A 24,233-nucleotide genomic window follows, 5' to 3' on the forward strand; every position below is an offset into this window, starting at 1 on the left:
AGTGCCCTACAAAAGGTCCAAATAAAAATGGGATGTGTATTTGTGTGAACAGAAAATGCACAGAAATTTGTCATGTCTGGAAAATGGGGAAGGCTGAGGGGACAAAAAGTTTTGGAGTAACATTAGAACCATGACGCTGAAGAAAAGAATTAGGAAAGACACAGGAAATCCATAGGAGAGAGGTGTCAGAGACACATTATAAAGAATGCATTCGTATATACAGGGTGTTTACTATGGATTTTTTTCTTTTACCTTGTATCCTGTACCAAGTCCAGGATCGCACACAGCTGCAGATACAAGTTTCACAAGCAAGTCCTGTACTTCTCCCATGCTGTCCCCTATGTTGAGCAAACCCTCTTGAAGAACACTCAGGGAGGGAACATCTATGGTCACATCAAAGCCAAGAACTTTACCGAAGTTACGCAGGAACTGCACTACCATGAGACAATCCGAAAATGTGCTTCCATCAAGAACGAGGCCTGGGATGCGAGGCAGCTCTGGGAAAGGCTGGAAAGCAAAGAAATAAGTGAAAGATTCAGTAGCATATTTAAAAAGAAAATTTTTTTTATAACAGCTGGCAAAGTTGATTGACACTTACTTCTGACCTACAGCATGACAATACTGGAAGATACAGGCAACCTTCCTTTCAAGGGGCACCCTGCACCCCTTGTCCATTCAGTGCTGAAACACGCTTAAATTTTCACAAATTATAGGAGGCAAGAGATTAAGAAATACTTCCTTTTTGGCCAGGAGACGCTGTAAGGACCTATTCTGAGCCAAATGACTGTAAAAGGTGGTGTAAAATTATTTAGTGGAAAAAGGGAAGGGATTTCTCTGGAACAGACTTTGAACCCAACCTTTGTCAAGTCCTTACAGACAAAAATGAAGAACTCGGAAGACTGGGAGAGTAACTCATTTTGAGCGACAGTTTGTAAGAGTTCTCTAGATGACTATATAGTGCCTGTGTACTGTGACATGATGCACATTCCTGATGTAAAAATAACTGGAGTAAAGATTTTTTTTAAGCAATCATGCTGTTTGGGAAGAAGGCCTCTTTTAAACAAAAAGCTTTCAATTAAGTAAACATATGCTACTGTGTAGTGTTCTAGTAATTTGTATTTGTATATTTTTCAAATAGCTCTCTAATCACCTCAATTAAAACTCGAATGCTTTGAGTGTGGCTGCAAGAAGAAAGTTATTGACAGAATTATAAAATACACAAACAAGAAGTAAGAAAGTAAGTCTATGTTGTTGTGATTACCTTCTGGTCTGCTAAGCACATATCTTCATTAGGCTTCTTTAGCTCCTTTGCCATTTCTAATTCCAATCTTCGCTGTTCCAGTTTACGTTCCTTATTTAATCTTTTTTCATCACGTTTCTCTTGCTTTAGCCGCTCTTTTTCCTTAAGAGAATTAAAAGAGAAAAAATAAACCCCACGTATTAAACTTACAAAGGAACAACCTAAGAATTTGAAAAGCTCTAGTTCTGTAACCTTAATAACTGCCACATCTATTAAGGAACCTGCATTAAAGGGGAGGGGAAAACTAGAACAAAATCACTGAATTTGTAAAGCAATCTAAGATTCACTTTTTTCTCTCCTGTCCATACAGACACAGGTTTCAAGTATGTTTGCAAAGAAAAACTCTTTGAAGTACCATTTGAGAAAGATGATGGAGTGAAAATATAGCAAAGAACTGCCATTCAAGGCACCTGATTTTAAAGGCTCTGCTTACACCCCAGTATCGCTAATCTGTACCTGCTACAGCAGAAACCACTTAAGAAACCCCTCCAAACAATACATGGTTTAAAAAGTCCCATAATATATAAACTAGATATGAATACCTTATAAAACACAACTGATCTTTTCAAACACAGGTAGCTTCTGGCCTTGAATTACCATACACTTTGCATACAACCTGAAACTGAACATGTTGTCCTTCATGTCTTATATGCACAATAAGAACACACACATCATCAAGTGAGAAGCCAAGCATCTGTTGTCTCTTCAACACTCTCCACAGTGGAGTCACACCAATACTACACCAACTCTGTAACATGCCAAGACTGACTATGAACCTAGAGCTCCTGTGGCCTTTCCCATCCCCGGTGCCAGAGGTTCTGCTGCCAATCCACTGTCCTGATGACACAACTGCCTACACAATTCTGTGCAACCAGCATCGAGTGTAAAATCTATGGAATCTGCCACACACCGGCACCACCTGTTCAGAGCACAGAACTCTGCATATAAAAAACTCATGTATGTGTGTGTGTCTCTACTCAAGAACCTGATAAAATCCAAAACTGAAGATGCTGCATGTGCTTTTCACCTGCAGACACAGATGGGCTAAAGAACCAAGCCAAGATGCTTCCTGTTACGCAGAACCACTCCCTACTATTCTGTTAGTTTAAGAGGTCACTCTACTCTTCCATTTACTACCACCATATTTTGCAACAATGAGAGTATAGGCAATACTAAGTCAGGGCTCAGCTGCATTTGTAGGTCAGTATTAACCACTGACTTCTCTGTAGAGTTCTGGCAGGCCCTATGACTTCCTATTCTTCCTTTCAATTCTACATGGAGTATTATCAGACCACTAGTGACACCTGTGGATAATCACTGTGAGTGCACAGAGATCATGACTTCTACTACTACAGTCTTTAGTGAATTTTATGCAAGATCGAGTTTCACATTACACACAAAGAACATATTTAGACCAGTCAATTTACACTGGCAGAAAAAAATGCACTGACATTCCGAACTACCCATCTGCTTGCTGCTCTACAGCTGTGTAAGCATCCTCTGTACTGCCAACATAGGCCCTCTTTATCTACACTGAGTTCATAAGAGACATCTTGTATAGAAAAATCACAATACACTAAAGCACAACACACAAAATCCCTAACTTGATGCCCTCTGATTTGCTTCTTCAAAATGGTTTATTGCCTTTTATCCTAGCCTATGTAAATGTCCCAAGGTCATCCAGCATTGCTTACAACTTGTTTTTACCAATTCAAAACAGAAGAAAACAAGAAATGTATATATGGATATTTATGTGGCCACACAGTAATTTACATTTATGATTAAAACAAAAAACTTCAGTTGCACTACATTTCATAAATCTATTTAAACATTACTTCTACTGGTTGAAATAAACACTATTCTATGTCTATTAGAGTAAAAATATAATTAGAGCACTGGATCAGACTAAATGACCATTTAGCCTGGTAGCCTGATTTCCAGGAGTGGAATGGGTGCTTGGGGTATCATCTTCCTCTATTTCCTTGTACTGAAGTACTATTCAGTTTTTCTTAGGTTTGGTCAGTCACTTTTATTGAAATTTGCAATTACATTCTAGGGAGAATACTACTTGGTAGAACGATGGTTATCTTATTTCAATATCTTCATTATCTGCACTTTACTTAGAAAAGTTTCAGGATATGGACATAAAAACAAGTCTCAAGATATAGAAATAAAACAAAAAGTACATTAGTAATTGTGGAGTTTTGCATTTTACTTATGTTTCCTCTCAAAAACATCCAGAACTCTCAAAACTGGGCAATCTGCATCCATGTTCAACCCTCTCCCTCCAAGTAAAAAAGCATTCTTAAGTTTGAACAAATTTCCTGTATTTCAATTTGTGCCTAATGTTTCTTGTCCTACTGCTGCAATGTACACAAATCAAATTATATATAACATAAGAAGACATTGCTCTTCTACAGATGACTGCAGAACGAAACTATGAAAACTTCAAACTTTCAGAGTTAATACTCACTTCTGCTTTTTTACGTGCTTCCATGGCTTTCATAAGCATCATATGTTGTCTTCTCCGTTCTCGTTCCTGTTGAAGCGAGTAATATTAGAACAAAACTAAACCACATTTTCAAATCAATAAAAAAGCGGAGTAACAAATTTAGCATTAATAGACGAGTCACAGTAAATACTAAATATAGGACAAGAATGGCCAAGTCTGTGCATGTTTTAGTTCAGGTTTAGAAAGCAAATACAAGAACAATCAAAAGCAAAAAGGTAAAGCAATGAACATGGAGACAGTGTAAATAAGAAGCATACAGATTTACTTATGGTCAGTTGTGATGCTCCTTCATAAGCTGGCAGAACAAAAAGCAAAATGGTTGGCTGGAACAGGTCAGTTACCTTACATCTGCTATGACGGAACTTGCAATTTACTTCTTCTATAGCCAATTCAGCAGAAATTTTAAACTGGTCTTTTTCAAACATTGCAAGTATTAACATTTTTCTAACCAAGCAACAAATTAACATGATTAATTTTATCAGCTCTAGTTCAGTTTTAATCAAGCCAGTGGTGGCGCATGTACATATGCAACAACACTTGCTTTTACTGATGCCTGTCCCTCAGTAAATTATGTCAGTAGCTTCAAATGCATTAAGGAGCAGTATTCTAAGGCACTAAGTACAGGGGATTTGCCTTCAGCTTAACAGCTGAAGAGCAAATCTTGGCCCCAGTAAAGGCTATAGGAATTTTATCATCTATTTTGGTGAGGCTAGGATTACATTCTAGTATTTCATTGTATACTTATAAAATTATGTATTTACCACCAACTGAAAGCTAATTTCCTCAGTATCTTACAAGGGGAAGACATCACCCTGATTTCTAAAACAGGTTAATTCAAATTGTGTTTAAAATGTCTGGATTCATTCCCAGTGAACGGGACAAGGCTTGCAAAAATCATCCAAGTGACCATCCTAATGATTTTGCATCAATCCATGATTTTATATACTAGTCAAATTTTTACTGGGACATCAGTAACATAGATCCCTGGTTAAAAACCACATTTAGTTATTGTCACATTCAATTTATACACATGTTCAAGACATGTCTTTTTTCCTTAACAGACAAGACAAGCAGATGTATGCAATGCACTGTGCTGTAAAGCCATGCAGCAGTATGTAATATGACAGCAGCCAGTGCTACATTTTATGCATTGCTATGACAACCATATCACAACCAAATCACAATGCGGTGTTAGATGTACAAAAATAAACATACCCATACCATATCTAGTCTATGCCTCTCCAACTCCTGGTAGAAAGAGTTGGCACAACATTATGAAACAGAAATCACAAAGTCATAAAACCACTTTATAATCCCCCAAAAGACCCCAATACCAAAGCAAAGCAAAAAATCGTAAGGCGAAAGAAAATCTGTGCAGGAATCAAACCCAGAAGTTTAAAAAGTGCATATTTTGAGGATTCCACCCCGCCCCCATACAACTGAAAGTAGCAGCTGATAATTGGCATTCTGTCTGTTTGGTCAACCAAACTTATACCAACCTGGTGCTTCAGAAGAACAGCCTGCTGTCTTCTCATCTCTTTCTCCTTCAACAGAAGAAGTATATTTTTTTAAAACATCAATCAAAATTTGCTTACCAAATTGCACAGTTCTGCCATGCTAAAACAGCACATCTGTGTTATATTCTAACTCACAGAGAAGTAAACACAACATACATGATAGTAAGTCTGATGAGTTGAGAGTTCCATGTTAGAACCTAGAATGCCGAAGCAGCAATAGAGGTACTTATATATATACACACACAGACACTGTATTTTCCAGTGTTTGTCAAAGAGTTCTGTAGTCTTGCATGCATTACAGCCTAGGAAAGACTATGCTTGCCAAGAAGCAACATCATTTTTCGATAAAGTGTGCTTAAAAGAGTATTGTGAATAATGTTACTGCGTGAACGTTTTGTTATGCAAACCATGGTAATGGCATATAAAGTACTGTTTCTGTATATCTGTGTGTGTGTCACACATACACAAACTCCTCTGCATACACTTCATGCCTTTTTATAACCATACATACACGACATTATTTGCTGTCTCTATGTACAGCTTCATTATCAACGAAGAGCCTCCCAGATTTACTGTTTTTATACATAAACATACGTTATGCAAATTAACACAGTTCTTGTTTTTGGAGCTCCTCTAAACTAACCTTTATTCGTTTTTCCGCTTCCAATAATTTGGCATTTGCTGCTTCTTCCTTCTTTTTCTTTTTCGCCTGTGCATGCAAAACAGGTCACACAACAGCACAATCACAACTTGAAAATAATCTGACTAGAAGCAAAGTTATGTATTTTTAAAAGTTAAGGACATCATCACTTATTGCATACCCTGCAAGAAATCTCTAATGCAGCTTTCACAATCAATCAGTTCATATTTCAGTTACTTAAAAAAAAAAAATCAATCAAAATTTCAAATCCCACTCAAAACTGTTTCACCTGGCTATTTTAAGAAACCAACACACATAGAAATGGCAAAGAGATTACTATGAATTTTTATATCAATGGAGACTTGAAAACTAGCAATTTATTTTTGCTAGTACACTAGCAAAACTGTAGAGCGTACTCTAATACAGACATAGTATTTTTAAACCCACTGCACTTCATATAGAACAAAGCATTGTATTAATATCCTGCTACTCTACTTTTTCTCTAAGGAATTGCTCTGTTGTTAACTTATGTATGCACAAGACTATTCTGACAGAAAATTGTGAGCCCAAGTGTGAATACTTGTAAGATTATGGATCACAGTTTATGCTGACCTTTTAAGAAAAATAATTTAAGACACATCTTTGAACTGGCCTTTGGAAATAAGGTTGTTAGAGCTGCTATATTTAGTTACCCTTCTAACTACATGTGTGACTACTAAAATACAACATTTTAAAATGGCAATGGAAAAACTACATTTGAGCCATTATTTTTACCTCCAAAATTTGCTGAGCTCGAAGTTCTTTCTCCATTCTAATTTGCTGAATTCGCTTAATTTTTTCCTACAAGGGTAAGAAAGTTACTTCTTTAAAAAATACATGTAAAGGAAATTATACTTTTTAAAATACATATACTTTTACATACTATACTTTTTTATACATATACTTTTACATTTTAAAAATGACAAAATTTATACATAGTTTTTTGTTATCGAGTTTTACCCATTTTAGTCAACTGTTCCCATATGTTTAGAAATTTTACTAATATTAGATGTCTGGTATAACCCTGAATGAGGCCACACCTAGTTATGCATGGGTGCTCATGTTTAAGTTGTCAAAGTTTTTATTATTTTTTAACACCTTCAAAAGGCCCAGATTAATGACCAAGTAAGGAAACTAGAGTATTCCAATTCCAGCTGACAGTGGTGAAGCTAGTTAAGAATGAACAGAAGGGTGAGCTATGCCATGAAACAGATGATGTTTTGAAGTGATCTCTCTGATCAAAAAATAGCAAGGTCTGTCCAAGCACTGTCTGTGCCTCAGTTCTTGCAGCCTCTCTCAGGCCATTATGGTCCCATGGGCAGCACAGCGAGCTGAGCTCAGCAAAACCCAAAGCTCATGCATGCTCTGTCAGCCAGGAACACTCACCCAACATGCAACCTGGGTAACATGCTCAGCTAAGTACACTCCAGTTTCTCCAGATATTTAAAGCACTCAGGTAATTGATGCTAATTTTGAAAGCTTTAGTATGCAGTTTAGTGATGGAATTTTATACATGCTGTAACAAAAGAAGTAATTGGAACCGGAACCATGGGTACTACAACACGTTTAAGCATGTCTTATCATGGTGAGAAGAAAATTATCAAGTTATGCACTCCACAGATGGATGCTGGGCAACCATATTCTAACATATTCTTCTTCATAAATTAGTTCCCTAAAATCTGAACCAAGTCTCATTACACTGATTGAGAAATGTAATCATTGCAAACACTGGAATCATTTCACACTACCTGTGCTGCATAGGTTTGTCTGTTAAATTAGCTATTAAAAATTCATTAGCACATTATTCGATTATCTCAAAAGAGCTGAATGAGCCACAGTGACTAGAGAGGACCATTTTGAAGAACAGTGCATACATCCAGCTGGACTTCCTGTGAAGTTTTAATAGCAAAACCCAGACCATGGAATAGCCCTACAAGCTGGGGAAGGGGTAGACCAGAAGCTTGAAAAGGAGCTCAGTGAGCTCCTCTGGAACAGCAGACAGCTTTCCCAACAGTGAGGGTAAAGCCCATATGTACAGAATACATTGTTTTCTCATGAGCTGGCCTGAGACTCTTAGAACAGGGATAACTCTAAAATTTTACTCTCTGGAGAACACATAGTGATGTATACACTTTATTGAAAAATAACTAAAACCAAAACCAAGCTCTTAAGAAAAGATAATTTAAAATATTTAACAGTAAAACAGCAATCATGGATGAGAAAGACATACCACGTTTTTCTGACAAACAGAGCTCTAATACATGAAATCTAATAAACTCCAGGCAAATCCTATGAGCTCTGTAAACTGTTGAGAAGTCCAACATCATAATCAAGAAAATTAATTCAGAGGCCTTGGTCAGACAGTGCTGAACGTTCTCCACATGAAGCTTCCATGTGAAGCTCACAGCATGGGCCTTAAATCTCTATTATCCCCAATTATACTTTAAAACAAAACAGTGCAAAAGTTGAAAGCGTGTGCTACACCCTCTCACAGAATCAAAGAATCACCAGGTTGGAACAGAATCAAAGAATCACCAGGTTGGAAGAGACCTTAAAGATCATCAAGTCCAACCCAGTCCCAACAGCTCAACTAAACCCCAGCACCCAGTGCCACATCCAGGTTTTGTTAAACACACCCAGGGATGGTGACTCCACCACCTCCCCAGGCAGAACATTCCAGAACTTCATCACATTTTCTGTAAAACACTTTTTCCTGATATCCAACCTAAATTTCCCTTGGTGCGGTTGAGGCTGTGTGCTCTGGTTCTATCTGTGCTGCCTGGAGACAGAGCCCAGCCCCAGCTGAGCACAGGCACCTTTCAGGAGCTGTGCAGTGATAAGGTCACCCCTGAGTTTCCTTTTCTCCAGACTGAGCACCCCCAGCTCCCTCAGGGGTTCCTCTCAGGGTTTGTGTTCCCAGCCCCTCTCCAGCCTCGCTGCCCCCTCTGGATGTGCTCCAGCCCCTCAATGTCCTTCCCAAACTGAGGGGCCAGGACTGGGCACAGCACTTGAGGTGTGCCCCCACCAGTGCCCGGTGCAGGGGCAGAATGACCTCCCTGCTCCTGCTGGCCACACCATTCCTGACCCAGGCCAGGAGCCATCGGCCTTCTTGGCCACCAGGGCACTCTGCTGGCTCATGTCCAGCCTGCTGTCCATCAGGTCCCTCTCCGCCTGGGCACTGTCCAACCACACCATCCCCAGCCTATAAGGCTGCAGGGGGTTATTGTGACCAAAATGCAGGACTCTCAACTCCATAAAAGTAAGAGTTAACACAGAGCAAACTTTTCAGCAGAGATCAGAATAAAGAATTGTATCAGAGAAGAATGTACTCTGCACATTGAAAAAATGAGTTTTATCAGGTTACACACCAAGAAGGAACATGATGACGACAAACAAGGTCTGGATTTGATGTATTTGACAATTTAAAAATTCTTGCTCCCTGCACTCCTCGGAATGTAAGGACCACTTGAAAATCATAGCATGCTCCTTTTCTTTAACAAGTATGGGTTGCCTTAAGAAGTGGACAGGTTGAAACGGTCACAATCTACAAAAGAGCAGACTGCCTGAGGCTGGGAGGGACATCTGGAAGTCACCTTGTCCACACCCCCCCGCCAGAAGGGTCACCTAGAACCAGTTACCCAGGACCACATCTAGGCTGCTGTTGAAAATCCATGCGGGAGGCTCCACAGCCTCCCTGGTCCACCTGCTCCAGTTCTCAGTTGCCATCTTAGTGACAAACTGTTTCCCTATGTTCAGAAGGAATCCTGTCACTGGGTACTTCTGAGAGAAGTCACCTCTTTGCAACCTCCTCTCAGCTACTTAGCAATATTAGCAAGATCCTCCTGAGCCTCCTCTTCTCTAGGCTGAACAGTCCCAGTTCTCTCAGCCTTTTCTACAGTAAGTCATACCTGGTAGAGTGACAACTTCGAGTTCTGTATCTACTACACTGAGCACTTTCTTAAAAAAAAACCACAAACAACAAAAAACAAAAAACCAAACCAAACAAAAAAACACACACAAAAAAAAAAACAACAAAAAACCCACAAAAACAACAACAACAAAAAACCACAACAAAAAAACAGCAACAACAACAAAAAAAAAACCAAACAAACAAACAAAAAACCCCAAAAAACCACCAACGTTTAAACAGTTACCAACAAGAGTTAATTGTTGTCTATTAAGGGGATATTTAAGGTAGTCTGCAGTAACACCGGTTCTGGTTTACTACTCAAAAAAAAGAAGCACGTCAGGATTTAATACTTAGATTTCAAAGATGTGAAAGGGTTTAATATTTTTATTGGTTTTGTTAGCACTTCAAGTTGTCATAAAATCATAGAGTATCCTGAGCTAGGAGGCACCTACCAGGGTCATCAATCCAACTCCTGGCCCTGCACAGACACCGCTACAGGAGCATTTGGACACTGCCTGGGACCATTGTCCAAATGCTCCTGGAGCTCTGGCAGCCTTGGAGCTGTGACTACTGCTCTGGGGAGCCTGCCCACTGCCTGACTACCCTTTGGGTTGGTCAGCCTTTATTCTGATACCTAGCCTAAACCTCCTGACTCGGCTCCAGTAGTTTCCTCAAGTCCTGTCAATGGTGACAGAGAGCAGAGATCGGAGCTGCCCCTCCACTGCCCCTCCTGAGTGTGTTGAAGACCACAATGAGTTTCCCCTCAGTCTCTTCTTCTCCAGGCTGAACAAACCAAGTCCCTCAGCCGCTCCACTTAAGACTTCCCCTCCAGTCCCATCCCCATCCTCATGGCCTTCTTTGGACAGCCTCTAATGGTTTACTGTCCTTTTTATATTGGGGTGCCCAAACTCTCTCCAGGACTCAAGGTGAGGCCACCCCAGTGCAGAACAGAGTGGGACACACCCCTCCCTGCCAGGCCAGCAAAGCTGGGTATGATGCCTTCCAGGGCAAAGATGTTCCTCCTGGGTGCCAGGGCACTGCTGACTGCTATCCAACATGCCCTCAACCAGGACACCCAGACCCCTTCCTGCAGCTGCTCTTCAGCCCCTCATTTCCCAATTTATAAACACAAGTAGGATTGCCATTAATATATTTGAAAAAACTTTTTTCTGTTGTCCCCCATACTTCTGGCAGCTTCAACTTCAGCTGAGGGGTTGGCCACATGAATTTTCTCTCTACACTGGCAAAAAGCATCTCTGTCTTCTTCCCATGTCACTTACAGGCAAACCAATACTAGTACTTTTTCCAGGTGTTGGGATGCTGAGATCATATACAGATATTGAGGGGATGTAGCATGTCCCGAGAGGAAGGGTAAGAGAGCTGGGGAAGGGGCTGGAGCACCAGAACAGCTGAGGGAGCTGGGAAAGGGGCTCAGCTCAGAAAAAAGGAGTCTCAGGGGGGACATTCTTGCTTTCTCAAACTCCCTGACAGGTGGGTGCAGCCAAATGAGGGTCAGACTCTGCTCCCTGGAACAAGGGACAGGACAAGAGGAAACGGCCTCACATTGGACCAAGGGAGGTTTAACTCGGATATTAGGTAACGCTTCTTCATGGAAAGGGCTGTCTAGCTTTGGCACAGGCTGTCCAGGGCAGCACTGTCCCTAGAGGAATTTGAAAGATGTGCTGATGTGGCACCTGGGGACATGGGTTAGTGGTGGATTTAATGGAGTTTGGAATTTTAACTAACATACACTGTGTGCTCTTTAGAACTAGATTTAAAACATACACTTTGTAATCAGCATACTTAGTAATTTACTAAGTATTTGAAATACACCTTATTGAATGATAATGAAAACATAAAGAGCTTATTATATAGCAATTGCATAGTTTACCTGTTGCTTCATTATCTTTATCTGCTCCTTTTGCTTTCGCTTTTCTTCAGCTGCCATAATAGCTAACAAACAAAAAAAACAATATCAGCAGAACATGGCAAGAGACAGGTAACTTTTCCAAAAAATCCCCTAGCATGCACAACCTTGCACAAGTAATACTTACCTTGCTGTTTTTTTGCTTCTTTGGCAGCTCGTGCTTGTTCCTGCTTCTGAAGCTTTCTCAGTAGCTTTATTTGTGCTGCTTGCCTAGCTATTTCTATTACAAAAAGAAAATATTATCTTCATAAAAACAGTGCTCTCCAACAATAGATACAGTTCATGTTCCAGACATTTGCATGTTGTAAAGGCAGAGCAAACAGAGGATTTGTTTTGCACACACTGGCATCTACAAAATTTTTCTATGAACTATTAATGGCACATCATGTATCAATATCTGTGTCAACAGTGCAAATGAACGCGGATACTTTCTGTCAGAGGAAAATATTATTTATTAAGTGACAGAATCATACCAATAATGCTGGTTCATTTTTAAACCATTTTCCTCTTTCTTCTAAAACAGAAAACAATTGTTTCAAAACTACTATATCAACATTTTATTCAGAAAGCATGGAATTAGTTTTCCTTAGAAGTCACCTAATGTAATTATGTAATAATTTTTTAACAATGAAGCAAGAGCACACTCACCTGGGTCACATGCCTCTTTTCTGTGTCTACCTAAAGTCAGCCATTCTTATGCTAATAAGTAACCTCCTGAAGCATTTTACTACCCTGTGATAGCATTTCTGAAATTTGAATTAACTGTTCAAGTACACACTCATAGAAGACAGCTGTAGGAAGGATTTTCTGGAGGTTGAATTCAGCTTCCTTTTCAAAGGACTGAGGTCCAGGACCTGCATGCCTGAATTCCCCAAAACACTGTCAGCTTCTGGTGCAGTAACTATAGAGTAAGCTTTTAGACATGTCTTTACACATGCACTTCCTTCTTTAAAACCTATATAATGAGAAACCATTTACTGATCTTCAGAAAGTCTTCAATAACAGCATGTAACAAATAATCAAAATAAAATGCTGTATACTAATATCCTAGTGAGACAAATCACTCTCCTAAAGGAAAAACATTAACTCTTTATATACTGATACCCTCTCTTTGAGAAAATATTAACACAGTTCTTACCTTGAGCCTGGAGCTTTCTCAAAAGCTTTGTGTCAGCGTTGTCCAGAAATTCACCGCTTCCCACATTGGGCGGTCGTCCTTTGCGGCGTCTGGTCCTCGACTCCTCCCTGGAGTGCTGCCTGTCTGGATTTGGGGGTCGCCCTCTACGCCCCTCCATGGCTCTGATACGGGGAATGACTTCCTCTTCTTTCAGAAGACACCACTGCACACCCTTTTAATTGACATATTTCACAGAGAGGTATTACAAACACAGACTAAAATAACCCAAAATCTAAGATGAGTTGTAGATATTAAACATGCAAGTGCTGTGATGCATTATTTGGGCAGGACAATTTCTTGATGATGCACAGAAGCCATATATTGAGACATTACCACTAAGAACTTCTGTAAATTCCACCACTAAGAAAGACTTTGAAGACTATTCAAGCATATACCAAGTTTTTACCTAGTAGATATGCCATTACTGTGTTATTTTTAATTATTTCTCATCAAATCAAATTGTTCAAACCTTTCCAAAAGGCAAAATGGACTTTTCTTAATTACGTAAATTCAACAGCAACTATTCTGCTTTCACATAATCCACTGTTCAACATGAATGAAAAAACGTGTGAAGCTATGAAGTACTGTCTTCCAACATAGTGTGTTTACAGAAATTCTGGCATACATTAGAATAGAAGCAAAGACAGTAATGTATTTTCAAATACATTTTTTGAGTGTTGTAGAGCTCAACAATTGAGCTGAAAAACACAGATGCATTTTAATAATCAAGTTTTAGTACAACTGAGTTCTCCCCTCATTCACTGCAAAATAGTTTCTGCACCAGCCTGGATCAATGAAAAGTAACCTCTAAGCATCCACATATCTAAAGTTACATGAAATATATTCTCTAGCCAAACAAAGCATTCACTGTAGTATTTTGAGGCATCACAAAAGCAGATTCAAAAATATTTTGTTAATAAAAACATCCGAGTTAATCCTCACGAAGAAAACGCTTTATTTAACTGGTTACTAGAACTAGAGTTTATTGTGTCTACTGAGCAGACTACAATATAAATGATTTTTGCTTTTTCTGGTAATTTGTCTTTTCATTGTTTTTGCTCATTCTTCACAATTACAAAGATTTTGCATAACTTCAACAAAAGAAATAGCAGTTTGTTAATGAGACATTCAGATTTCAAAGGAGTTATCAGTATCTGCAAAGATACTTTTCTAAAGTCTGAATCATTCCCAGTTAAGACCATCCCCAAAGTACACGTCACACCTGGTTTGCAAACAATCCAAAGGGCTTTGTTATTAATTATGTTCTGAAAATGCACTGTTCAGAACTAAGACCACATCATTAATGTGTACCACATCATCATGCACCACCCCTGAAGACTTTTTAATCCAAAATATTCACCTCCACCACTTGACTAGAAGTTAAATCTCTTACTATCTTGAAGAGTACTACTTAAGTGTAACTTTTACTTCTCTGCCTGGTACTTGAATTACAGTTCATCACAGGTTCAGTTTATTGAGGTAGATTTAATAGTTGTACTTACTAGCTACACAAACTTCCAACCTAGAAAACCTAATCTCATAAAATGTATGTGCCAAGGCAGGCAAAACAGAAATCAAAAAAGAGGAGGAGAAGCAGCCATAGCTCAACAAGTACCTTAGAATGGCAATGGAGATTGCTCTTGCCCTGTATTTGTTTTTTCTGCAGTTAATGATACTAACAATAATAAATACACATCACAAAAAAGAGGTCTACCAGATCATTAGTACTAGAGATCATGTTGGGTATTACATTTTCCTAATCCCACCTGAAAGAGAAACTAGAGGCCATCAAATGAAGTCAGTAATGGTTCAGTAAGCAAAAGGAGCAGGTGCTTCAAGGGATGGGAGAAGACAGTTTGATGCCCTGTCAAGGGGCATTGTGGATGCAAAAGTTTTCACAAGTTTATGAGAAGACAAGACAAAAATAGTCCAGAACAAAGCCATTAAGGGTTAAGCAAGAGTGGATTGACCATCTATATTTTGTGCTCAAACAACTTTTAAAATCTAACCCAAAATACATTTTTATTAAAAGAATGTACAGTCAGAATGTTCTATTTAAAAAATGTACAAAAACTCTGGGTTTTTGACATTTCAACAATAAAATATAGAGGTTGTGCCATAACATAGGAGAATCACAGGCTTCCATAAAATCAAAGCTTTGCTACTCAAACATTAGAGAAAAAAATGGGTATAACACTGTGAAATGTTGTGGTGTATTGTTCGAACTAATCAAAATAATAACTTTATTCAATTTCTCACCTTCAATCATCTACCATGTACCACAATACTATGCTGCCATCAGGACATTTGCTAAAAAGACACCAGACAACTGTGCATGAAAGCAGAATGAAGTTCAAATACTGTTAATCAAGCTAATGAACAAAACCACAGGCATTTTGCAAGAAGCAAAAATCCACTTAAATTTCAGATTAGATTTGTGGGGAAAAGTTAACAACATTGCTTTCCAAACTGAACTGCAGAACTCAGAATAGGACAAAGACTCCTATACGCACTATTTAAACACATGAGGACCCTTGTTTATTTCATCAGCCCAAATCACATTCATAAACCAAGCTTTCTAAATCACAGTTTAAAGTTCCCAGGTCCAGTCAATTTCACATTTGCCAAACTTCAATAATTCTTCTAATCCTACTCCTTTGTGGCCCACTTCGGCCAGATATGCTTCTGTTACAGCATTCAAACACTGCTTTGAATAGCCCACAGTATTTGGTGGTTTGTGTACCACAAGAGAGAAACACAGGCACTAACAGAAGCAGGTAAACCACGTGCTTTTGCCTTGCTATAGGCAAATCTTTAATAATACTGATTTAGCCTTAAGATCATTTTCTTCACATCTTGTTTCATCTTAGAGCTATGTGAAAATTAGCCCAGCACATATTACATGTCTCAAAAGATGACAGAAATGTATAACAAAGAAAGGGAAGAATAATCACTAAAGGCTATACAGAATCATTGAAATTACCACAAAAGCAGAAATAAAAACTTCTGGAATTACTTCCAGACATCCCTGAAGATATGATTATCATATATATCATATATTTTTGAATCTGGATGATTCAAAAACCTTTGGTAAAGAGGGTGCAAGCTCTTTTTATAAAGTGTCAGTACCACATACTGTTTCACTAGGCAATATTATCAGCCTGAATATAGCTCCACTGTTTTATAACTCCTCATTCACACATAAAATGTAAACAAATCTTAGCACATCTGACACAGCTGCCCTCAGTCTCTTTTTCTAATAAAACTTTGTCTCAGTGGAACCTATCAAAAACCACATCAGTACAAAGTTCAGTGATGATATGTACAGCAAACTAATGTCCACACTGCCAGTCTTGCCTGTAGAAATCTTCCCCTCACACTGCCTTCATTCTCAAGTTTTATAGACCACAGGGCAAATTGCAAATCAGCTACAGGGAGAAGACAGATATAACTAAAGAAGGTGACAAGACTAATGAAGTAATACAGGCAACAGACGCAGAAAACGGAACAGGGCAAAAAGAGAGCAGATACCCTGCCATTATGGTACATCACAGTAAAATGAATTATATCAGTCAAGACATGCAGGTACATAATGAAGTTCGTAACTACAGGAACTTGTAACTTTTGAAGGTCAAACATGAAGCAAGTTTAGCAATGTTTTAGCCTGTAAGCCAGGAAGTACCACCTAGAAGTAGCTGCTTACCATGAATTCTGTCTTTAATGCTTTCATTAAAGATATTCAATTTCATTTCACACAAACATTACATATTTCTACAAGGTATTATAAGAACATGAGGCTTAACTCAAATCTGAACTCAAGACTGTTGAGAGCTAGTAACAGATTCATAACACTTATCCCTTAAAGAAGCAAATACTTTCACTGAGAAAAATCTAAAAATTTTCATGCACATCCTGAAGAAATGGCAACACGGCCAAAATACAGTAACACAGCATGGCACAAACACAGTAACAATTTCCTTAAAATTTTTTTACTTATCCTGGTGTGGTTTATTTACACACCATCTAACAATTACACCACAGTAAGGCATAACTGGTATAGTTCTGCATTCCCCTCTGTAAAAGTGTCACGGTTCACGATGCTCAGAGAGTATTCTTGATACAGGAGACACTTGCATATAAACATGCAATTTACATCTATACATAAACACATACATACATATATGATGAGCACACTAACAGAGTGGGATTTAACATCTACACATCAATTACTATTGATATGAGGCTGTATACAATAAAAGAAGAAACGAAGTCTTAATTCAGAAATACCTGAATGCTAAGATAAAATACGTAGCTCTGAGTTTTCAAACTAGACCAAGCCAGGCTCAGAGCTGATCATTTAAGCACCATCCAGGCAAAGCCTCTGAATGTGGGTCTCAACACAGCCCAGGATCAAGATCTCCATGCCTCAATCTAACTGCTGTTAAGAACACGTGCAGCTTTTAGAAATAATTAGCTAAAACCAGGTAATGCTTCAGATTGTAGCAAAAATTACTTCACCTAAACTTAAGTTAATGCTCCTTGGATCAAAAACTTTACTTTTTAAAAAGTGGATACCTGCGGTCCATCTCTGGCTTCATAGAAGTCACCCACTCCTATTTTTGCACTGAAGCTGAAATTGTCCCTTGAGATATCCATTATTCCATTTCTGCTGAGATACTGAAAAAATCACATATTTTTCCACTTCAGCTTGTAAATAATTACAACCCAGCTTTGATGTACAGCTAACTTTGTGATTGTAATGTTTTGCATGTTCTGTCAAAGGGATAGGCATTTATAAGACATCAAATCAGTAACAGACTGAGATACATTATACCTCACATCACAGAAAATCAGCACCTCTATTGGAGAGAAAAAAAATTACATATTTTTAATTGCAAGCATGCTTACTAGCATTAGAACCCAGAAGTTAAACTGTTAATGTACCTTTACTACTTCAGGATACTGTCTCAGCTTCTTTCCACAAGGTGCAAAATATGCTACTTCTCCTTGAAGACGACCACCAAAGTTTCTTATTCGGGTTTCTCTTTGCCAGCTAGAGTAATATGAAATAGTTGCATACAACAACACATTTTTTTTTAAAAAAAACAAAACAAGTAATTTGTGTAAATTTAAGAATTCTACCAAAAAAAGGAAGAGGAAAATGTGACTAAAGTATTATAAATCAAACACACCAAACCAGAAAATTTTATCACGTAGGTTGTCCAAGCTGACTAAATATATTAATTTATTTATATCAAGCAACTTACATACTACCAGATTTTAAACAGCTTAGAACTATACTTTAGGGAGTTAACTGAAGTCTATATTGGCTCGGATCATTAGGATTAATTTCCAAAGGAAAACAGCTAGGAGACAGGTCATATTTGCAAAAGCGCAAATTTAATGCACAAAAATTTACACATGAAATATGCTGACACTTTTTAAAGAAATTCACAGTCACTGGGAGTCAGAAATCTAAATTGTTGAAGCCGTTTCCTTAGTATTCATCCTCAAAACTTTTTAAACTCATTTCTTTACCAACGAATTTTTGAAGGCATTATCTCCCTCTAAGGAAAGTCAAGTACATACATAACGTACCCATAATCAAGAGGAACACGCAGCTCCCGTTCATCTGCTACTCTTCGTCTTTTTGAAATACCTAAAACAGAATCATTGATTAATACCTATCAGAGCTTACAAAAGAAAACATGTTCCTAAAATGTACTTTTCATGTTTCTATCCCCAAAACAAAAGAGAATTGGTTTTCCATTCTCACCATTATGTACCTCAATTACCAAGAAAACTAATGGAAGTGTTCTTCTTCTGAAATACATTTTCCTCTAAGTTTCTGTAACCTCATCCTCTGAAATTGTCAACAGAAAACCTAACTATCCCATACCTATCTGCCATCCTGTTTAGCGCTCTCAAATATTGCTAGTTTAACTCCTTGCATGTCTGTTTTTCTAGACAAGACAATATAAATTTTTTTTCAGTGAAGAAGATGCAAATAAAAATGCTTTACTTTAAAGATCAATATTCTAATAGGTTTAGTCTTCCTAGAGCACTGCCTATAGACTGCAGTCAAATGCCAAATGCAGAAAAATTTCAGAACTACTTCAGCTTTTCCCAGTTCAAACAGATTTTGTGTCTGGTGCTTGTCAAGCAACTGAATCAACAGCATCCCAGAGACAACTGCTGAATGTGTGGTTTTTTACTGTGAAAGGCTTTCCTCAGGCCTCTCAGACAGCCACAGGACGTGAACTACGCACTCAGACCAACTCGTGGAAGATGCACTTCTCAGAAAGGTAGTTTGGACCCTCTGTCAAGCCTGTGACACATCTCTTCCCTGGGAACAGCCATGAGTGAGGGCCGGTACCAGACTGACCCCTGGCACTGGTCCAGCCTCGCCCTGCCAGGAGCGTCACACATCAGCACAGCACCGGCTGCCCAGGGAGCTGCCAGCAGCTCCTCCCAGAGGATGTGAACAGACCCCTAGAAAAAGCACCAAGGAAATGTCTGTGCGCAGATCCCAAAAGTTAGCCACAGGTCTGCACTCCTAACCTAACATGAATGACTACTGCATTATTTTGAAGGGTCATAGTGCAGGGAGGGATGCTGCTTTTCCAAATATAAGTGAAGTGGAAAGTCCAGCGCAAAACCGATACAGAGAAGAGACCATAAAATCCTGCAGAGACTGATCAACTTCAGGTAAAAGTTTCACAAAAATATTTTTGTTGTATTGTGTTGATTCTTATTAGGTGATTCTTAGGTGTAGTATTATTATACATAAAGCAGGGACATAAAATTTATTCTACCTCCTACTTCTGTAAAGAGAAAAATCTGCTACCAAACTTTTCAAAGCATCCCAAATCAATACAGATTCCCGAGAAAAACGTCATCTTTTTAATTTACCCATTTGGATTATTCCTAATCCATATGAAATAATCTATAAACTGTACAGCAAACAAGCCTGTTTCTGGGAAAAATATTAGGTAGCTCACATTATACTTCTTCAAACCTAATGCTCTTGTACAACATGGAATGAAGCTCCTCTTCCACCGAATCCAAATATAAAAACCTATTTATAAGCAGATGTCCCCATTTAAAAAATCTGCTTACACGCATGTTAATAAACAGCAAGTCTCTAATTCAAAGTAGAAATATGTGATTTCATTTCATTGTTACCATGCAAATTAAGAAGTGTGACTTTCAAAAATGAATTCTTTACTGTAGCCATAGTAATTTCTAAATCTTACGAATTAAGTCACCAAATGACAGATTATAAAAACTATATAATATCAGGCAAATGGTAAATGTACTTTCCGTGAACTTTAAAAAAAAATCCTTGCAGGTAATCCATAAATTCTACTGAGAATTTTGAAAGACTTGTTAGAAAATTATGTTCTAACAAAATATGGTTACAAAGTTTGTTGAGGAAGGGACAAAAACTGAAGATTCAGAACATAAAATAGAACGTTCAGAAATCAGAAGAATAACTAGTTTAAAATAAAATGGAGAATTCCAAAGACTTAATAATGAAGAGTTCTAATGTAAGAAATATAAAATCCAGATATTTAACGCTATCTTCTCTAAATAATTATACAAGTTAAAATGTCCTGGTCTAAGTGTAATGTTCTAGTCTGGAGAACTTGTAATTTGGCTGACAGATCTTAATGACTGCTGCAAACACCCATGAAAAGATCACAGAGTCACCCAACAGCCAAAGTCAGAAGGGACTTCAAAAGACACCTGATCCAGTCTTCCTTGAGAAAGGAAGCTTTGCCAAGATTAACTTGCACCCTGACCGACTGGCATCTGAAAACCTCAAGTGAGGGTGACTCTGCCACATCCCTAGGGTGGCTGTTCAGTGAATCACTGTTCTGAGGGTAAAAACCAGCATCTGGACTATTTTTGCAACTACTTTCACAACACATGGACCTTAGCTATCACATGGTAGAAGAGAAGACAGTGAGATACCACAGTGTGTACTTGGTGTGAGGGTGGAGGCTCCTGTCCCGAGGAACACTGCAGGCTGGGACTCAGGACATAAGGCAGCTGGTGCCGAGCTCGATGTCTTTGCTACTTGGAGATTAAGCGGGGTGGAATGAGCTGTAAGACCGATGGAAGAGCTCTTCACAGAGGATGAAGTTTTATTCAGTTTTAGCGGGGCTTTTTCTCCCTCAGTGTCAGTATCCGATTCATCTTGGTCTTTATCATCCTCATCATCTTCCTCCTCAGACCCTTCTGTATCTGACTCAGAATTACTGTCAGACTCTGTTTAAAGAAAGTGTGGCAAAAGGCACATTATGACTTGGAAACTGCTGTCAAGTCCCAACACTTGTGTAGTCTTTTCTCTTATTATACATGCTTTTTTAATAACATTTCTTGAGTATAAATAGGAGGTTCTAATCAACTACCTAAGCTTAACGTTACTACAAATATGACAGCATTAAGTAATTCTGCACAATAATACACTGTTATTTTGAATGGAAACAGACAAGTGACAAAAGCTGTGGTATTTCAAGGCTGTTTACCCCAGAATGAGCTACAGCTAAATCATCCCATTAGACCAGCAGCAGCTGGACATTACCCCAGGAAGGGCATTTCACAGGTGTGAAATCCATCATGAAGAGGAAGAAAACAACAGAACTGTATACTGGCTGAAAGGTGTCAGAATCAAAAGTATGGCAACCTGGGCAAAGGAAGAGTAAGAATTAAGGACAGCCAGGGTAAGGAACTAAAGGTGAGCTACAATCCTGAGATAATGAGATTAGTACAGGGTGTGTGGATGAGAGGGGGAGAGAATGATGAAGGTGGAGACTTCACACTAGGGATATCAGTACACAGGACAAAGCAGTGACTGTGAATACAGTCAACTCTTTGAAACAGGCCTTGCCATTCCAAACTGCATAGCCTGGTCTGCAGCCCTTAAAACTGTCCAATTACTTCCTCATGGACTACTGTGCTGAATGAGGCACAGAAACCTGTTTTTCTTGCCACTCTTGACAATTTGAAGGCCCTTGTTTAGTCCCTCTCTGGCTAGGAAATCTGTTTTGCAGCTGGTCTCTGTCTGCCAGGATCATCAACCATCAATCAGCCTTAATTTCAACTCCTTCCTGACCACTTTGCCACATGAAGCTGCAGGCTGGGTGACTAATATGGAAGGAAGGTCTCCAACAGCCATTCCAAAAGACTAAGGAGCCACCTCACCGGGACAGCTGACCAAGTAGCTGAACACCCCAAGCATGATTTTTGGACATGACACAATGGAGAATGGGGACATGTGCTAATTTCAACGACATGTGTAGGGCACTGTGGGGGCCATGCTGGCCCAGTACTTCCTGCCCCTATTTTAAAATATGGTGGGAAATGCATGTTTTCAAAATGCAAAAAATTAAGTTTCTGCTTTTCCTATTAAAAAGGTTAAACCACCTGATTGGCTATCATCAGAATCATCTTCTTCATCATCCTCATCTTCATCCTCGTCATCGTCGTCATCATCATTTGAGTCGTCAGAGTCTTTACTGCTGGGGGCATCTGAGTCTACCCCTCTGAACTGCTCCACCACCAGCTTTGCAGAATGAAGGCGGTGTTGTGGTTTTACTGCATTTACTGCATTATTGCTGACTGCTTTATCCTTTCCTGAACCAGGTAACACAGGAGAGGTAGAGGGCATAACAGCTGTCCGGTTACCAGCTGGCTTTTTCCCACACGCACTCAAGTTTATTGGCAAAGAAAAGGGGGTGCTGCTAGAAATGGCTACACTTTCATTGATCTTGGTCTGGGGTTTCTGTTTCGTAGTGAGTGCAAGAGGAGCCTCCTGGATGACGCTCTGAATAACTCCATTGGGTTGGTGATTACCTAAAAGTGCATTTGTCAGGAATGGGTTAGAATGGTTGTTTTCCAAGGATGTGAGTTTTTGATGAGCTGGTGAACTAGATGTTGGTTTGGGGCTTGACAAAGCTGCAATAACCTTCTTCAGGCTCTTAGATGACTCCTGTTTCTTTAGTTGTGCTGGGAATGTCTGTTTATATTGTTCCTAAAGAAATAAGAAGACAGAGGAATAAAATGTGGAGATGTTTGTTTGGCTTTCTTTAGTATTCAGGCAGGTGAGCTCTAGGAAATTTTAAACATCTGCTAAGCCGTTTTTAGAAAGCCAAAAGCAGATACCAGATACAACAGAAGAGATAACTAACTAATGGTTACACAAGTCTTGCATGATTTTTTCACTGTAAATCAAGTAGGGAAAGAAGAATTGAACCCAAGATGAAATTGATTCAAATTATGCAGGGAAACTTTCTCACCTGCTACAATGCTCTAGACAGACTTTCATAAAGGTATTAATCATTCTGAAAAAGGCCATTTTTAGAAAGATACTTACTACTATTGGGTACCACTACAGGAAAACCTCTTATAACTTCATTCAATGCATAAAAATCCCATTACTGAAGGTACAGCTAGCTTTAACAATTTGTTCACTTTAAAGCACAAGGTAAATACAACACACTAATGGCCACGATACTAGAAAACCAACAGAGGACTCTTGGTGTAGAAAAAATTTATTTTAAAAAATGAGGGGAAAGGTATTACTCAGAAATGCTGTGATATTTTAACTGTGTAACTGAAAGAGTAGTACTTGAAATTCTTCATGTAAAACTTAGTAATAACTCAAAAATGCACACAAAGCTTACAGTGTCTTTAGTCTAAAGACTTACAAAGAAAAAAAACTGCACATCATCTTCAAAAGAAAATACAATAAAATGAATAAAGATGGTACAGTTTAAAATTACTTTTTAAAAATTAAGTCAAACACAATACGTTCTTGGAAGTTACTAATATATATAACTGAGTAAGAAATTATGACGATCTCTAAAATAAATATTCACACAGTGTATACCTCCAGTAAAAGTTCTAGAGAATTCACACTACTAAATGTGTGATCTATCACCAGCTAGACTCATAACCTAAATTTGAAAGCAAATGCCTTTTTCAATAGCAAAGATGTATGTTCTCATAATTATAATTTATTTAGCTACTCCTGGTAAGTGTCAAGCTTATTTGAATTTTACCTAGTAACAAGAAACTGGAAAGGAAAAAGAATTTTTATCTCCTAGTCTAGCAATAAAAATTAAGGCTCTTTCAGTCCTCACTGAGGGCCTATGAGTTAGCTATGAATCAGAACGGAGTTTACTACCCCCGAATACTTCTAAG

The 24,233-nt window shown here is 38.5% G+C and overlaps 1 protein-coding gene across 20 annotated transcripts in view; it reads right to left on the reverse strand.

Annotated features, from left to right (window-relative positions):
• BAZ2B (bromodomain adjacent to zinc finger domain 2B) overlaps nucleotides 1-24,233 on the reverse strand; it is a 117,135-nt gene that overhangs the window by 23,455 nt on the left and 69,447 nt on the right. For 8 of the 20 annotated variants that reach the window (XM_064435398.1, XM_064435399.1, XM_064435405.1 and 5 more), the window contains 15 exons: nucleotides 22,455-23,061; nucleotides 21,000-21,296; nucleotides 18,621-18,681; nucleotides 17,967-18,075; nucleotides 17,598-17,699; nucleotides 12,984-13,194; nucleotides 11,973-12,065; nucleotides 11,810-11,871; nucleotides 6,744-6,809; nucleotides 5,973-6,038; nucleotides 5,312-5,356; nucleotides 5,028-5,060; nucleotides 3,774-3,839; nucleotides 1,262-1,402; nucleotides 253-507 (listed from right to left, as the gene is read on the reverse strand). In XM_064435398.1, coding sequence (XP_064291468.1) covers nucleotides 253-507; nucleotides 1,262-1,402; nucleotides 3,774-3,839; nucleotides 5,028-5,060; nucleotides 5,312-5,356; nucleotides 5,973-6,038; nucleotides 6,744-6,809; nucleotides 11,810-11,871; nucleotides 11,973-12,065; nucleotides 12,984-13,194; nucleotides 17,598-17,699; nucleotides 17,967-18,075; nucleotides 18,621-18,681; nucleotides 21,000-21,296; nucleotides 22,455-23,061 — 2,214 coding nt within the window. The remainder of the gene's footprint in view (nucleotides 1-252; nucleotides 508-1,261; nucleotides 1,403-3,773; nucleotides 3,840-5,027; nucleotides 5,061-5,311; nucleotides 5,357-5,972; nucleotides 6,039-6,743; nucleotides 6,810-11,809; nucleotides 11,872-11,972; nucleotides 12,066-12,983; nucleotides 13,195-17,597; nucleotides 17,700-17,966; nucleotides 18,076-18,620; nucleotides 18,682-20,999; nucleotides 21,297-22,454; nucleotides 23,062-24,233) is intronic. The other 12 variants (XM_064435411.1, XM_064435407.1, XM_064435408.1 and 9 more) reach the window with 7 other exon arrangements.

This window comes from Passer domesticus, chromosome 10 (genome assembly GCF_036417665.1).
Source record: "Passer domesticus isolate bPasDom1 chromosome 10, bPasDom1.hap1, whole genome shotgun sequence".
NCBI classification, from domain to species: Eukaryota; Metazoa; Chordata; class Aves; order Passeriformes; family Passeridae; genus Passer; species Passer domesticus.